The sequence below is a fragment of the Cornus florida genome, unplaced genomic scaffold (assembly GCF_030987335.1).
Source record: "Cornus florida cultivar Cherokee Brave unplaced genomic scaffold, ASM3098733v1 CherokeeBrave_3.0.0_Hap2_Chr10, whole genome shotgun sequence".
Taxonomy (NCBI): Eukaryota; Viridiplantae; Streptophyta; class Magnoliopsida; order Cornales; family Cornaceae; genus Cornus; species Cornus florida.
Genome location: NW_026775580.1, coordinates 114,007,909 through 114,022,724, shown reverse-complemented (window position 1 = coordinate 114,022,724; position 14,816 = coordinate 114,007,909). Strand labels below are relative to the sequence as shown.

The 14,816-nt window shown below is 36.5% G+C and overlaps 1 protein-coding gene and 1 long non-coding RNA gene across 2 annotated transcripts; both read right to left on the bottom strand.

Moving 5' to 3' along the window:
• Window positions 1-136: 136 nt before the first annotated feature.
• LOC132277328 (zinc finger BED domain-containing protein DAYSLEEPER) lies at window positions 137-4,889 on the bottom strand. Its single transcript, XM_059779168.1, has 2 exons — window positions 4,605-4,889; window positions 137-2,439 (listed from the first exon to the last, which is right to left on the bottom strand). Exon 2 carries the CDS (start codon window positions 2,370-2,372, stop codon window positions 324-326), a length of 2,049 nt encoding a protein of 682 aa, XP_059635151.1. The 5' UTR covers window positions 2,373-2,439; window positions 4,605-4,889; the 3' UTR covers window positions 137-323.
• Window positions 4,890-11,191: 6,302 nt separating this feature from the next.
• On the bottom strand, window positions 11,192-11,698 carry LOC132279988 (uncharacterized). The gene is made up of 2 exons (XR_009471437.1): window positions 11,592-11,698; window positions 11,192-11,403 (listed from the first exon to the last, which is right to left on the bottom strand). It is a non-coding gene; the product is annotated as an uncharacterized LOC132279988 (long non-coding RNA).
• Window positions 11,699-14,816: the final 3,118 nt, after the last annotated feature.

Below are 14,816 nucleotides of genomic sequence, written 5' to 3'. Positions count from 1 at the left end.
TAAACATCTAGTCAGAAATAGAAGCAAGTATCAAACCGTAATCAATCCGCGGGTCCCTTCCGTGTTCCTTTCACCTGTGGAACTCCTTTAGCACCTAAGGAAGCATTTACACCAAAAAGACAAGTAACAACGAAAGTAAATTCTAACGTCCATGCATCAAAATAAATCCGTAGAATGGTACAATGCCTGCCTACAGAACATCTAATGGCAGAATGCAATAAGGAGAATTGAGTTACAGTTTTAGGAGTAAAAGACAACCTACTACCATCACAGACAACTACCATAATAATAGACAAATGACAAGAAAATGAAGAACACTGAACCTAGATAGGAAATTCCATTTTCACAAGAGCATTTGACATTTCTACTGGACCGCAATGAAGCCAATCTTTAGCACATATAAGGGCCTCCAGAGTCTCTGGTCGTAAAGAGCACCGGTAGCGGTCCATCTCTTTGTTAGTGGTATCGAACACCGAGTCAGGGGCAACAGTAGATACTGGAACTGACAAAATATCACGAGCCATCTTTGAGAGCGTCGGGTACTTGAGCTTGTTCAGTTTCCACCAGCCTATGACATCAAACTCATGGACCCGAGGCAACAAGGATTCCTCCAAATACTGATCCAACTCTGACCTGGATTGCTGGCTAGTAGTCTCCATGATGTAGACGTCAAAGTCGGTGAGCCCAAGACCATCAGCACCGATACCTGGATCCCCTGACTTGACAGTTCCACCATTTGCTTCTTCCACATAAGTTGGGGTTAGCGGCAGAGGAAGTGCCACATATTCAAGGAAGAGCTCATGTATTCCCTCGTCAACCATCTTAATGTATGTAGCAGCATCATCACCATATATTTTCGAGAAACTAAATTCTACAAGCTTCATCTTGAACCTGGGATCCATAACAACAGCAATTGCTAAAACCAGGCAACAGTCCTTCCAGTATTTGTCAAATTTTTCTTGCATTGGTTTAGTAAAGTTGCTGATAAAGGGATCTTCACTTGTGACAGCACGAGCCAGTTCCAGTTGAATCTTCCATGCTTCATGGAAGAACGTGTTAGTAGTTGGACTAGTTGTGCTGGTTAGGAGGTTAGCAGTGTCAAGAAGGAGCTTCAAGAATGTGCAGAGAATCTCAACTTGCTTCCAATCTTCCATGGACGGAGCTTCTTTGTAATCGGGATCAGAAGTATCCAAGCAAGAAAAAACTTCCTTCAACTCAGAAGCAGCCAACAACATTTCGTATGTTGTGTTCCATTGGCTTTTGTCATCCAGAGCTAGGCTCTTTGTGCTAGGCACTTGAAGTTGATGCTTGAGCTCGAGAAATTTTTCTTCATGGGACTCAGAAGTTTTCACATACTTAACGCTATCCCTGATTTTTTTGACAGTTCCATGTGCTGCACCTAATGCATCCAGGGCAATGCTGCTTAAAGTACGAGCAAGACAATTCCCAACCAACAATTGACCATTGAGCATGAGTGGGTTTTTGACAGAGAGCAGAGCTCTAAGATTATCAATAGCAGTTTCACTCAGTGTTTGATTTATAGTGAGGGAAAATAACCTGCCCTCCATACTCCAATCAGAGAGGCAAGCAGCAACAGCATGACTGAAAGCTGCATCTGAATCAGGATATGGTTCCATTACGACATTGAGAATTTTCCTATGCAACTTCCAATCACTATCAATAAAGTGACCGGTCAGAAACACATAGCCTACAGTTCGACTTGAAGTCCACAACTCCAGTGTAAGGGAGATTCGCCCTGGCATCGCCTCGATCACTTTCTGAAGGCTTTGCTTTTCCCGAAGGTAAGTTGCCACACAATCACCTTGAACGGTGTTGAAGCTCACCATATCAAATCGGGGTTGAAGATTCTGCACAAAAGCAACAAAGCCAGGATGCTCAACCATGTGAAGGGGGTAGTCATGCATGATGATCATCCTAGAAATCTCGTGGCGGCAACGGTCCGAATCAAATGCAAAGTAAGGGGAACCAGACATTCTGTAGCGCCGTTTTGGAGTATCAGTACCCATAATTCCACCCATCTTTGAAGGTGCACTGTATGGGCTTAATTGATTCTTCTCCTGGTTACGCAGGAGAAAGCAGGTGCCTTTGGCAATGTGGCGTTTGAGATGACTCGTACCTGCTACTTTTGAACCTGTACTGTAAGCAAATGATTGCTTACACTTCTTACAGCATGCTCTTCTACAGCCAGCACCTACAGTTTCAATAGTGAAGTGTTCCCAAACTATCGACTTCTTTTTCCTACGCTTATTGGGCTGCGTCTCTGGGATGACCAGTTCATTATTCTCAGTGGGGATGTCGGGCTGTGCTTCTGCGAGGACCAGCTCATTGTTCTCAGAATGAATTTCCATCATGTTTCGAGAAATGAATTCCCTTTATGCAACAAGGCCAATTGTGGGAATTTATGAAATTATAAAATTCCTGCAATAAAAAACAAGATTGAATGAGAACCTAATCCCGTTAAATGATAAAAGGAGGAGGTCCCAAACAGATTGAGAGTGACAGGAACTAAAGTTGAAGGGCCAATATTCAATATGAAATCAGAAAAAAATAAAAATAAATTAGAAATAGATTTGCAAGAAATCAACAGAACAAAACTAGACAAGAAGATAAACCTTCTCTCATCATTAGTAAAAACAGTATTGTATCCTACTCCAAAGATAATAGAAAATCACGGGTATATATATATATATAGAGAGAGAGAGAGAGAGAGAGAGAACACACACACACACACACACAAGTGGATCACACAAAACCATCTGAACAGGGACTAAGTAGTGCTGTGAATATTACGACTCCATTGCACATAGCATACAAAAAGATTTTAATAAATGAATATATATATATATATATATATATATATATATATTTGCTTGTCTCAGCAGGAAATAATCAGGGAAAGTTTCAAAGAGCTGTTAAGTGCTATTCTAGCCATAAGATAAGCATGCAACAGGATCAAGCATAATAAACTATATCATTCACCCCATCCAATAATACAATATCTTGCTAGTTATTCATATGCAGAATCTATATCTCAATAATAAAAAGATAAATCCTAAACGAATATACAAGGTATTAAGAGATGCAACAAATAGAGGCATGCATGGTTGGTAAACGAACGAAATGTCAGTGCTAACTATAATACTCAGGTCCTTGAAAATGCTGAAAAGTGCAAACAAAAATAAACTTACAAACCTTCACTAAACAAATAATTTATTCGAGCTTGATCATGCGTATCATTCTAGACACTGATAAAAAGTTAAAAGATGAATTATCATGTACCTTCCTTTTCCAAAAATTGTCGCAGAATTTCAAACCTTGGCATGCTAATAACGACAAAGGTAGTGATGTTATAATAAAGACTTAATGATATACAGTCGGCCAATCAGCACATTAGGTGAAAGTTTTAACAAATACAAATTAAGAAACCAGGAAATCAATCATATGGGAAACTCACTACTTTATAGACCTGCATTAAAAGGACTGGATACATACATAAATTACTATAAGCCATTTATCACAAATTACAACTCCACGCATGACCCTCCAATGCATAAAAGGACTGCCTCGAGAAATGCCACACATGTAGGTTTTTCACCACATTTTCTCAACTATAGGCACTAGGTAGTGGTAATCACAATAATAAAATTATGATGTACCTAAGAAGCATAAACAATTCTACGAAGGTCTTGTGTTAGTGTCAGAGATCTGACAAATATACTATCAACACTTCACGGACACTTCTTTACACATGTCCAGCACTTCATGTTGTGTCCTTAATTTAAATTAAAATTGTACTAGTATTATTTTGAACATTCAAGCACTCATTTGGCCCTGACTTCTCACCTTTCACTTTGAGAGAGAAAGAAGATACCACTAAACTACAATGCCTTTATTAATAATTTACAAAATTAACTAGTTGCAAATTAGGTGTCACAGAGCCAAATAGCTAAGAGTTGAGTAAGCCGGTCCATCGAGATCACTCAGGCTACAAACCTTCAGCAGATAACACCAGAGTATAAAAACAAGAAGACAAGGCAACTGACTTGGGCCCAGCGTTAGGCTGGGCCCAACTTCTTCATCTTCGGAAGGGTTGATCCAACTAGACGGAATCACCTGACAACCACTTAATGAGGTGCACCATGGATCACAAGTCATAAGCTACTTACCGTCAATTGTGTGAATGACCCACTTTCATAGCCCATATAAACGGACACATGGGTCAGGGTTAAAATGGACATTTGACCCTTCAGTGGGCTAAAAACAATTACAGAACACAAAATAGATCTAAGAATTGATCGATTTGGGCTTCAAGGAAATCTAAAAACAAATTTACATAAAACCAAAAACCCCAAACGGCTATGATCAACAAACACCAAAATTCAATACAAAATCGAAAAGCGGAAGAGTTAATACACAACACTTCCCCAGCAAAAATAATCAAATAAAACTGCACAGGTTCGTATAAAACACGATAAAACCGAAACGAACACAAAATTTCAGGACAAAAAAACAATAACAAAGAACGACTCAAGTTTTAGCCAAATATAGAAAACTAGGGTTAAGTTTAGGGTTAGGGTTCTTACGCGAACCACCGGTGATTGTGCGAGAGACACAGAGGCGAACACGATCTGTGTGTGTTTACGACGACCTTCAGATCTCTGCAACTGTGTGCGATCTAGGGTTTCGCAGGGAGGAGGAGAGAGGGGGAGCGAGGAGACGGAGAGAGAGAGAGAGAGAGAATTGGGCTTCAACCCGAGAAACCTAATTGGACTTTTTTGGGGTTGGTTCTTGGGACTCTGGAAGAGATAAGATTGGGGAAGATAAAAAATAAAGCGAATTGGATTGGACTTTGAGGTCCACTTTATTATGTATATATAGGGTAGATATATTTGGAGAGACGGACAGACCACAGCCCACCTCTAGGGTTTTACTTCATTAAACTTTTAGATGGGTACGTGTAGCCCACCGAACGAACGCCAGTGGACTATTTATGTATGGTAGGGGCCTACATCGATGCTTCTTTGTACAATACCAATTAGCCCAATGATGTCTGTGTAATTTCAATCTTAGGAACAGACATATGGTCCAACTTGGGTTCGACTTTTCTCTCCACCCCCTCTTTCATGGGTTTTCAAAAGTCTTAAGGGTATTTTAGTAATTACAATCGATAACCACATTCAGGCATTCAGAAATATAAATAAAATACCCAATAATTGTCCTGATTTTGTGATAATTTCTCACTAAAATGGAAGAATCAAGACGTGTTGAAATCATCATGCATTAAACGTCATTGTCTAATGGGCTTTATAGGTGAATTAATTTAAACAAAACTGTATCAATTATAAACTTAAAAATAGCTTTGTACTTAATTAACTTGTATATGATTTTTGAGTAGGATTTTCTTTCGTAAAATCAACCTAATCAATATACAATAGGAATGTCAATTTTGCATGTTTGGCGGCCTTGGGATCTCTATCCCACTCCACACCTATTGAAACGAGTTAGATATCATTCTAATAAGGTAACATTTTTCAGTAAACTCTTGTCTATTTTTTTATCAAATAATTTTCTTCAACTTGTAACATTTTTTCAATAAATCCCTCTATCTAATTTTTTATTAAAAAACCCCCCTTAACTATCTAAAGAGATAAAATAGTTAATATTTGGATCAAAATGCCTTTTTATTTAAATCTTAATTCTCCGGAACTTCAAAAATTCTATCTCACAAACCATACATTTAAAAATTGTAAATAATATATGCACGAAAAATTTATGAAATAAGGATTAAGAAATATAAGATTTGTACAACAAATCTTCATAACCAGAGAGAAATAGGCAATTTAAAAATCTACTCCAACAATCTTATTTTATTTTTTAAAAATAAAATACTCGACATATTCGCAAAATTTTTTTTATAATTATTCATTTACATATGGAGCCGAATATATAAAAAATTTAGCCCCAATAGAAATCGATTTCATGAGATATTTTACGTCAAAATATTTTCATTATTTTATAGTTTTACATAGAGAATGAATATTCGTTCTCTATGGAGGTTAATTTTTTTATATTTTATACTCCATATGAAAATGAATAATTCTGAAAATTTTCTTGCAAATAACCCGAGTATTTTATAAAAAATAAAATAAAATAAGATTGTTACAGTAGATTTTTATAATGTCTATTTCTCTCTGGTTATGAAGTTTTGTTAAACAAATCTTATATTTATGGAACCCTTGTTTTATAAGCTTTCCGTGCATATATTATTTGCAATATTTCGATATACGTTTTGTAATATATGAATTTTTGAAATTCAGAAAAATTAAGATTTAAATACAAGGGCATTTTGGTCCAAATATCAACTTTTTTATCCCTTTAGATAGTTGAGGAGGATTCTTTGGTAAAAATTAGATGAGGGGGATTTATTGAAAAGGGTAACAAGTCTAGAGGGTTCATTGGTAAAAAATTATATGACGGTTTACTGAAAAACTTTATAAGTCAAGGGGGATTTTCTGTATTTTGTTCTATTTTAAAATTCTCTTAAATCAGTATATATATATATATATAAATTATATATTTTTATTTTTATTTTTTTTCACCTCTTCACTAAAGTTGATTGTATCCCTTTAGTCAACCATGAGTAGTCCATTTGTATAGGGCTGCAACTTGGGTTGCCCAACTCGAAATAACTCGAGTCCAACTCGAACTTTTGTGAGCTTGGATAATATTTTTCTAATTTCGGTTTGGGTCTGGGTTATATATTTTGAACCCGAATTCAATTCGGGCTGGGTTTGGGTTGATATTGATGAAGCCCGAAACCCAACTTGAGCTCGAAAATATTATATATATTTATAATTATACTTAAGTTACAAGAGTGTAGTAGCCAAGTTGGTAGTGTCCTTGGGATTTATGCTTAAGGTTTCAGGTTCAAGTCATGGGTGCAGCATTAATTGATTCATTTTATACACACAAATTTTTCTGAGGTGGGCTTAGTGTGGGTTCGGGCTTGACAAATTATGTATGGGCTGGGCTTGGGCTGAAGATTTTGTATATGGACCTAGCCCGAGTTGAGTGCCAAGCCCGCCTAACCTGTCCGAATTGCAGCCCTACATTTGTAAAAGCCTTTAAATTTAAGTTACAATTAGCAATAAAGTACAAGTCGCGCAATGCCTTGTCAATTTCTTTTTCTCTTTATTACTCTAATGGTCCATTGGAGATGTGTTACATGCTAAACCTATACTTTTTCGTATAAATAAAATAGAAAAAAGAAACGGACTTACTAGGCCAAAATTTAAATTGATTTTCTTCATGCTTTGACTTTATTAATGATTTAACGGGTAGGTTGGTAAGAGAAATATGAGAAGGAAAACATTGTTAATTATAGACTTTGATACATCAATTTACACACATAAATTGACTAGGGATGAAAAACAAAATATAAGTGGAACAAACAAACTAAAATACAAAACTTCTATAAATGGTTGGGTTTTAATTTTGGATGTAACAGAATCAAACCGAAATATATATATATATATAATAAACTTAAAAATTAATAGTTTGTTTTAAGCCTTTTATGTACTATCTGATAGTATTGCATTGCATTACAAAAATATTTGGCGATGAGCTTCTTCTACATTTATTGGAGAAAGCTTCTATAGATCGTGTTGATGTGAATGTTTAATTTTCAATATTAATGAAATTGTATATTTGTCCGAAAAGAAATTCTGATTGATTGGGCTTATTGGGCTGAGCTAGTTATTAGAATTAATTGTAAAAAGACCATAATCAAGGGCAAATCCAGGAATTGTTATTTGGGGGGGGGGGGGTTAATATTAAATAAGGGGGAATTAGGAATCGAAAGATTAAAGAGTTAGAAAATTTTAAAGGAAATAGGGTTAGACTTTAGAGGGAGAGAAGGAGTGAGCTCTCTGATTTGTGCAAGATTAAGAATTTAGGAGTTCTCTTTGCTTTGGCTTAGTGATTGTTTAGGACTTGTTTGGCTTGGGCCTATTTGGTTGGGCCTTTGTTTTAAAATTGTGGCTTAGATATTGAGCTTGTTTGGATGGATTAAAATTGGGGGCTAATATTACTACTAATTTTTTCTTTTTTAAAACATTGGGCTAAATATACCTATACTATTTTTTTATTTTATTTTATTTTATTTTTTTTGGGAGGGAGGGAGGGAGGGAGGGAGGGAGGGGGGGGGGGGGGGGGGGGGGGCTCAAGCCCCCCTTTGGATCCGCCACTAACCATAATAGTATAACCGAATCGTTTTTTCACGATTCAATTTCATTAGTTTCACGGTCATTTCAAATTTTTATAGAAGAGTTAGAACTAGTTTGATTTCAAAATACTTTTAAATCGACTCCATCTGAACTATATGCAACCTTAATATTGACATTAATTTATCATGGAACTGGATATGACAAAAAAAACAAATAATAAAATAAAAATCATAGAACTCGATGGGAATTAAAATGTAAACATTTAAAATCAAATTGTATATATATTTTTTGGTAAGTATATCAAATTATATTTTTTCGACTCTTTTCTCTATCTTGACTACAAACACCTCCTTATCTCGGTTAGAGCTTAACTCGATTTTGAGGTTGTTTTGTTTGGTTTGGGTTTTGTTCTTATTTTTGTTTTTGTCAGGTATTGTAGCTATAAAGAGTGAAAAAAAAAAAACGTGTTTGGTAGAAACTATTTTTCTTACACAGTTCCGAAACATTTCCTAAATAGTGCCAAAAAATCGAAACATAAATTTAGTATTTTTATATGTTTTTTGGTATTTTTATATGTTTTCGCACTCTAACATTTAGTACTATAACAATGAACAGTATATATATATATATATATATATATATATATATATATATATATATATATATATATATATATATATATTAAAAAAACTCTTAAATGAAAATTTTAAACTAATCATTATAATTTTAAAAATTGCAATATGTTTTTTACCAAACATGTTTTCATATTTTTGTTTCCAAAATTTTTGCAACAAATAGACGTTACCAAATATGCTTCTGAAGGGGCAGAAAATCCACCGGGCTGAATGTGGCCTATCCCACCTTCTAAATTAAGTAACTCAGATGAAAAGGGGCTAGACTGACCTTGGACTGGACCAATAAAACCAATGAGTATTCTCAGTTTAGGGACAATCTAACAGAGGGATCCGCAAGCCCAACCAAATGCCTTGGGTAAGACCAGTCCTCTATTGGCTCGGCCCACTCAACCTCAGTCACAGTAAGGCCGACGCCAGGCCTGACTCCACATGCATTCCATGTGGGCCTTACACCCATCATGGCCCGAAAAGGAGACCCAATTCAGAAAAGGCCCAAGCCTGAGAGCCAAAAAGGAACTTAAGGGCAATTGTAAACTTCTATAAATAGAAGTTAGAGAGAGAATGAAGGAGGGCTGTTTTGGAATGTAAGAAAATTCTTTCCTAATATAAAGAACTATTTCTTGCATCGTCATCTGGCGTCGTTTGTGGGAACTAAAGAAAGATCCATCGATTCCACAAACTAAAGAAAGATCAATCGATTCTAGTAACGAATAACACAACTCCGATTGGAAACCATGATCGGAGAAAAAGGCTCCCGCCAATAAAAAGAGGGCCAACAGGTAACACATGATAAACTAATGCAGGTCACTAAAATTTTGCAATGGGAGAACGCCGAGCTCGGATCCTGGATGGAATAAAAGGACTCGCATATCCATAACAGATCTGAGAGTGGAGCCAGCAAACTTCAACCAGATGGCAGAAAAGGCAAGATCTATCCATATGGACCCGCAACTCAACAGGCTCGAACTGGGAGAGGAGATAAAAAACGTTAAGGCTATTCCTTCACGGTAGAAGGAATCGACTGCAGACAATGTGTTTAACGATTTAAGTCAATCAGAGGTGAACACTCATAACCAAAAGCCACTGGCAAGTAGTAACCTGAACAGAGGGCACCCTCGATGAACAACGAAACCGCCCGGTCGTCCGCCAGAACGATTGATTCTCCCTTCACGGAAGAGATACTGTTATCCCCAAAGCCCAGAAAATTCTAAATGCTGACGTTCACCCTGTTCGACGGAACTAAGGGTCTAACCAAACACTTATACCAAACCTCAGCCGAAAATAACGTTGGACACTGAGGATGATGCCCAGACATACAGAATCTTCCCAGCGAGTTTTATCAGATCAACGCTCAATCAGGTCAAGCACCGATCGAGGGGATCAGGTGGAAAGGTTCGGGCTCTTCATAGGTCAGTATCCCAGTAAAATGACTTTATCAATTAAGTTTTCGTTGGCTAATCTTTTTCCTTCAAGGGTATATTTGCATGAATGTAAGATTATTGAGCAGCGAGAAATCTGTAAAGAGAAAGAAAAATGTTGAAAGAAAGAAGTCTTTTAAAAAATTTGAACATATCAGATTGGAGTGGCCAGTGGCATCAATTAGCCGATCACCAAGTATTTGATCAAGTCAGTGGCAAGTGGCACTAAAAGCTGATTGCCAAACACTTGTGAAAATTTATCAAATCAGTAGCAATTAGCGTCATTAGTTGACTGCCAAAAATTTGATCAAGTCAATGGCAAGTGGCATTATGAGCCGATCGCTAAACACTGGTGAAAATTTATCAAATCAATGGCAAATAGCGTCATTAGCCGACCGCCAAGTATTTGATCAAGTCGGTGGCAAGTGGCACTATGAGCCTATCGCCAAACACTTGTAAAAATTTATCAAACTAGTGGCCAATGGCATCACTAGCTGATCGCCAAGTGTTTGACTAAGTTAGTGGCGAGTGACACAATGAGTCGATCACCAAAAACTTGTAAAAGTTTATAAAACTAGTGGCCAATGGCATCAATTAGCCGACCGCCAAGTATTGAATCAAATTAATGGCAAGTGGCACTATGAGCTGATAGACAAACACTTGTGAAAATTTATCAAATCAGTGGCAAATGACGTCATTAGTCGACCGCCAAGTATTTGATCAAGTCAATGGTAAGTGGCACTATGAGCCGATTGCCAAACACTTGTAAAATTTTTCAAACTAATGGCAAGTGGCATCACTAGTCAACCGCCAATGTCACGCCCCGAATTTTTTCTAAATAAAATCATCGATTTCATTAAATCAAAATACTTCATAAAAGACACCCAGGATCTCAAAAGAAATAAAATACCCTTTATTGATGCAAAATCAATCAAATTTCCTCAAATAAATAAGACAACATCTCAAATTAATTAAATTGATACTAAATCAATTTCCTCAAATAAATACATAAAAATTTCTAAATAAAATAATTTAATTCCTCAACTCCAACTCTTCCACCTAAGCCCGCTACTAGCAATCCAAGTTCATCCTTGGTACCTGAAACTGTAGGGGGGTGAGACAGTAGGAAAAACCATAACAAGGATTTCAAGAAGTTTCATGCAAAATTAATTTCACAAAAAAATATACATATACATTTAAACAAAAATAGGTATATGCAATTTAAACAAAAGAGCAATCATAAAATATTTGAAACAAATCATCCAAGCCATTCAAGGTATGATGATCCCTACACTGTAAATTAAATCATCAATGAAGCATCAAGCTTGAATTAAATTCTCAGCCCTCTCGGCTCTGTATGTGTGTGTCTCGGCTGTGTGTTGTGCTTCCTCTAATTTTCTCTCTCTTGGTATTTTTCCACTTATTGCACACCACCTTCAATAAATAGACATCTTCCATCGACACTACAAAGCTCAGCCCACAAATATCAACTCAAAATATCAAAACAATTATCAAAATGTCAATAGTGGACCCGCCACTTTCTCTTTCTTCTATATCATGTTGGCTGCTCGCTTTTATTCCTTCTTACTCCACTGACAATAAAACTCTAATAAGAATATAATGTGTAGACACAATTTCTATGTTAGTCAAAAGTAGTGCAAAAGGTTAGTTACAATTAAGCCCACGTGAAGAAAATTCAAGCCAAAGAATTTGACGCCAAAAAGTTTTTGATGGGACCCGCAAAATCATCTTCACAATTTCAATTTTTCTTTCCTCTTTTTTTTTTTTTTTTTTTTTTTTTTTTTTTTTTTATTTCCCACGGTTGTACTTGCTGTCACCATTTTCACCTTTTCATCTTATCACCTTCCAAAAACCATTTAACCAACAACTATAACAGACCACGTGAACATTTCTAAGCCAAGGAAAATTGGCAAACAAGTCTCCAGTGGGTCCTGCAGAAATATCTTCACAATTTTCACAATATCAAAGCCTCTCTCTTCAAATCTCGTCCAAGTGCATTCCACCTCACAGCACATAAAAAGTATGTATATATATATATATATATATATATATATCATAACCAAATCAAACCATTCTCAACTCTTTTAAATAACAAGTGGGGCCTGCGGACAACCAATTCCATTTTCCCTTTTTCTTTCTAAATCTCGGCCAGCCCATCAATTAAGCTTCCTTCATCACCAAAATAGATATATAATCAAAACCCACTTTTGGAACCAACTTGCTCCTTCATCACAAACTGATGCTACAATATATATATATATATATATATATATACAAAAGCTGTAAACCAAGTCTATTCCCACTAAAAATCTAAAGTGGGTAAATTCAATCAAAATAAAATATTCAATCTTCTTTCTTCTACCAATTTTCGGCTGCCATCCCCCATGATAACTAAAATCAATGAAATGAAATTAAAATTAAATTTAAACTCTAGTTTCCAATTCAATAATCAATGACCCAATTTCTAATTGGTAAATCTCCAATTTAAAATAAATGTTCAATCAAACTTAATATATATATCAAAAATATATATATACAAGTGCATACCTTGTGACAATAATCTAAACCCAATAAATATGTAAATTGGGTAAGTCTTCAAATAAAAAATTAAATTATCAACTATGACAATTTAAATGTCATGAAATAAATTGAATTTCAACACTTGACGGGTTGTTACAGCCAAACGTTTGACCAAATAAATGGCAAATGACACAATGAGCCAATTGCCAAACACTTTTAAAAATTTACCAAATCGATGATAAATAACAATATGAACCGATCGCCAAACATTCATAAAATTGATCAAGAGGCAAAAGACATTATTGGTTAATCGCCTAGCATTTAGGAAAATTTACAAAGAGCGAAGGTAAAAGAGGCAGGTGGTAAGTCCAACCGATCATCTACAACTTGTTAAAATATTCATTTAATATAAATATAAAGAAACATGGAGAATTTAGACAAACAACAAAGACAAAAATCTCTTTTTATAAATGATGGAAGTTTTACATCATGAAGCTTCCGTATACAAATGAAGCATAAATAAAAATAAAAATAAAAGCAAAATAAAGATAAAATAAAATCTTCAAAATGGCTTAATCTTGGCTTTCTGTGTTGGAGGAAGGAGAATAAAGGCTAATGGGATTCCCCTTGGTTGCAGTAAAATGTGGGGGCACGGTCAGGTCTGTGATACCCACACTGGCTGTTCCTTGTTCATCCTGAGAGGGGAGGCTGGAAACCTCTATAGTAGGAATCGTTGGAAGCACAGGAAGAGGTGGAAGGAATTCAGCTAGAGTCGCAACGCAATCTTCAAAGACCCTCTCTTATGGGTCTTTATCTGGATCAACATAGGTCCTGGGAGGATCAACGGACAGCTCCTAGCCACAGGCGTCTAGATTGACAAAGGCCCTTTGAGGCCTCTCAGGTAAAGGGTAGTCAAAGAACCGCTCTTTATAGCCTTTCGTATACCTCAAAGCAGTCATCCACGAAAAGTGGGTCACCACTGCCTTAACCCCCTCGGGGACCCAGCCAAGAAGGTCAACTAGCTGAACCAGTTCGGCCCTGGCCTCCTGCAGCTGCTTCTCCACTTCAAGTCGTGCTGCCCTTTTAACCCCTAGGGCATTTCCAGCTAATCTCTCTCATTCTGAGATTTGTCAAGTTGAGACTTCGTCTTTCCCAGGTCAGTGGAGAACATCTTGGGTGTGTCTTCTAAGGATATAATCTTATAGTCCCCAGATTCGATGGCCTTCTACATGGTCGCCATCCCAAATATCGTATACGTAGACAACATATAATCATGAAATCCATGAATAAAAGTGATTAAAAATGACAATCAAAGCAAAGTGGAAGTGAAAATTTACCTCCATGGCATTATTGGAAATCGAGTGAACATCTCCCTCCTATCCGTCTTGTCTTGAATATGTTTATCTATAGGGGACCATAGATTCTTGTAGTATGATGGGGCAATGGGTACGTTCCTGAACATGGAATCTAGGGCAGTCATCATAACATTACCACTCTGATCATCTGGCTTGAAGAATTTCAGACTCTAAGCAGATATGGGAACAACAAACCCCTCAGGACCCTCATTTAGTGCCCCTTGTGAGGAGGAACGGCTGCAATAGCCCGAACTCACCGATCGTAGTCTCCTCCTAGGGGTAGTGCCACCTTGATCGGCAGCGGGTCTGTAATGTCCCAAAATTTTTTGAATTTTTTTTGAATATTTTTTTTATATTTATTTTTCATACCTCGTTTATGTGTAGGGCACCGTGGGGTGCCGGGTGAATCCCGAGAGTTGTTTGGGGCATTACTTCAAATTCGGAACTCCAAAAAATGCATTGTTGGTCATTTTAACATTTTTCGATTTTTGCGCCCGGGAAATGCTGGGTGGGTCTTATGGTATATTTTCGTGTTCGAAAATTTTCCAATATCACTGTGTTCTTGTAATGATCCAGTCATTTCATTTTCTTTCCATTTTCTCAAATTTTACGGATTTTTTT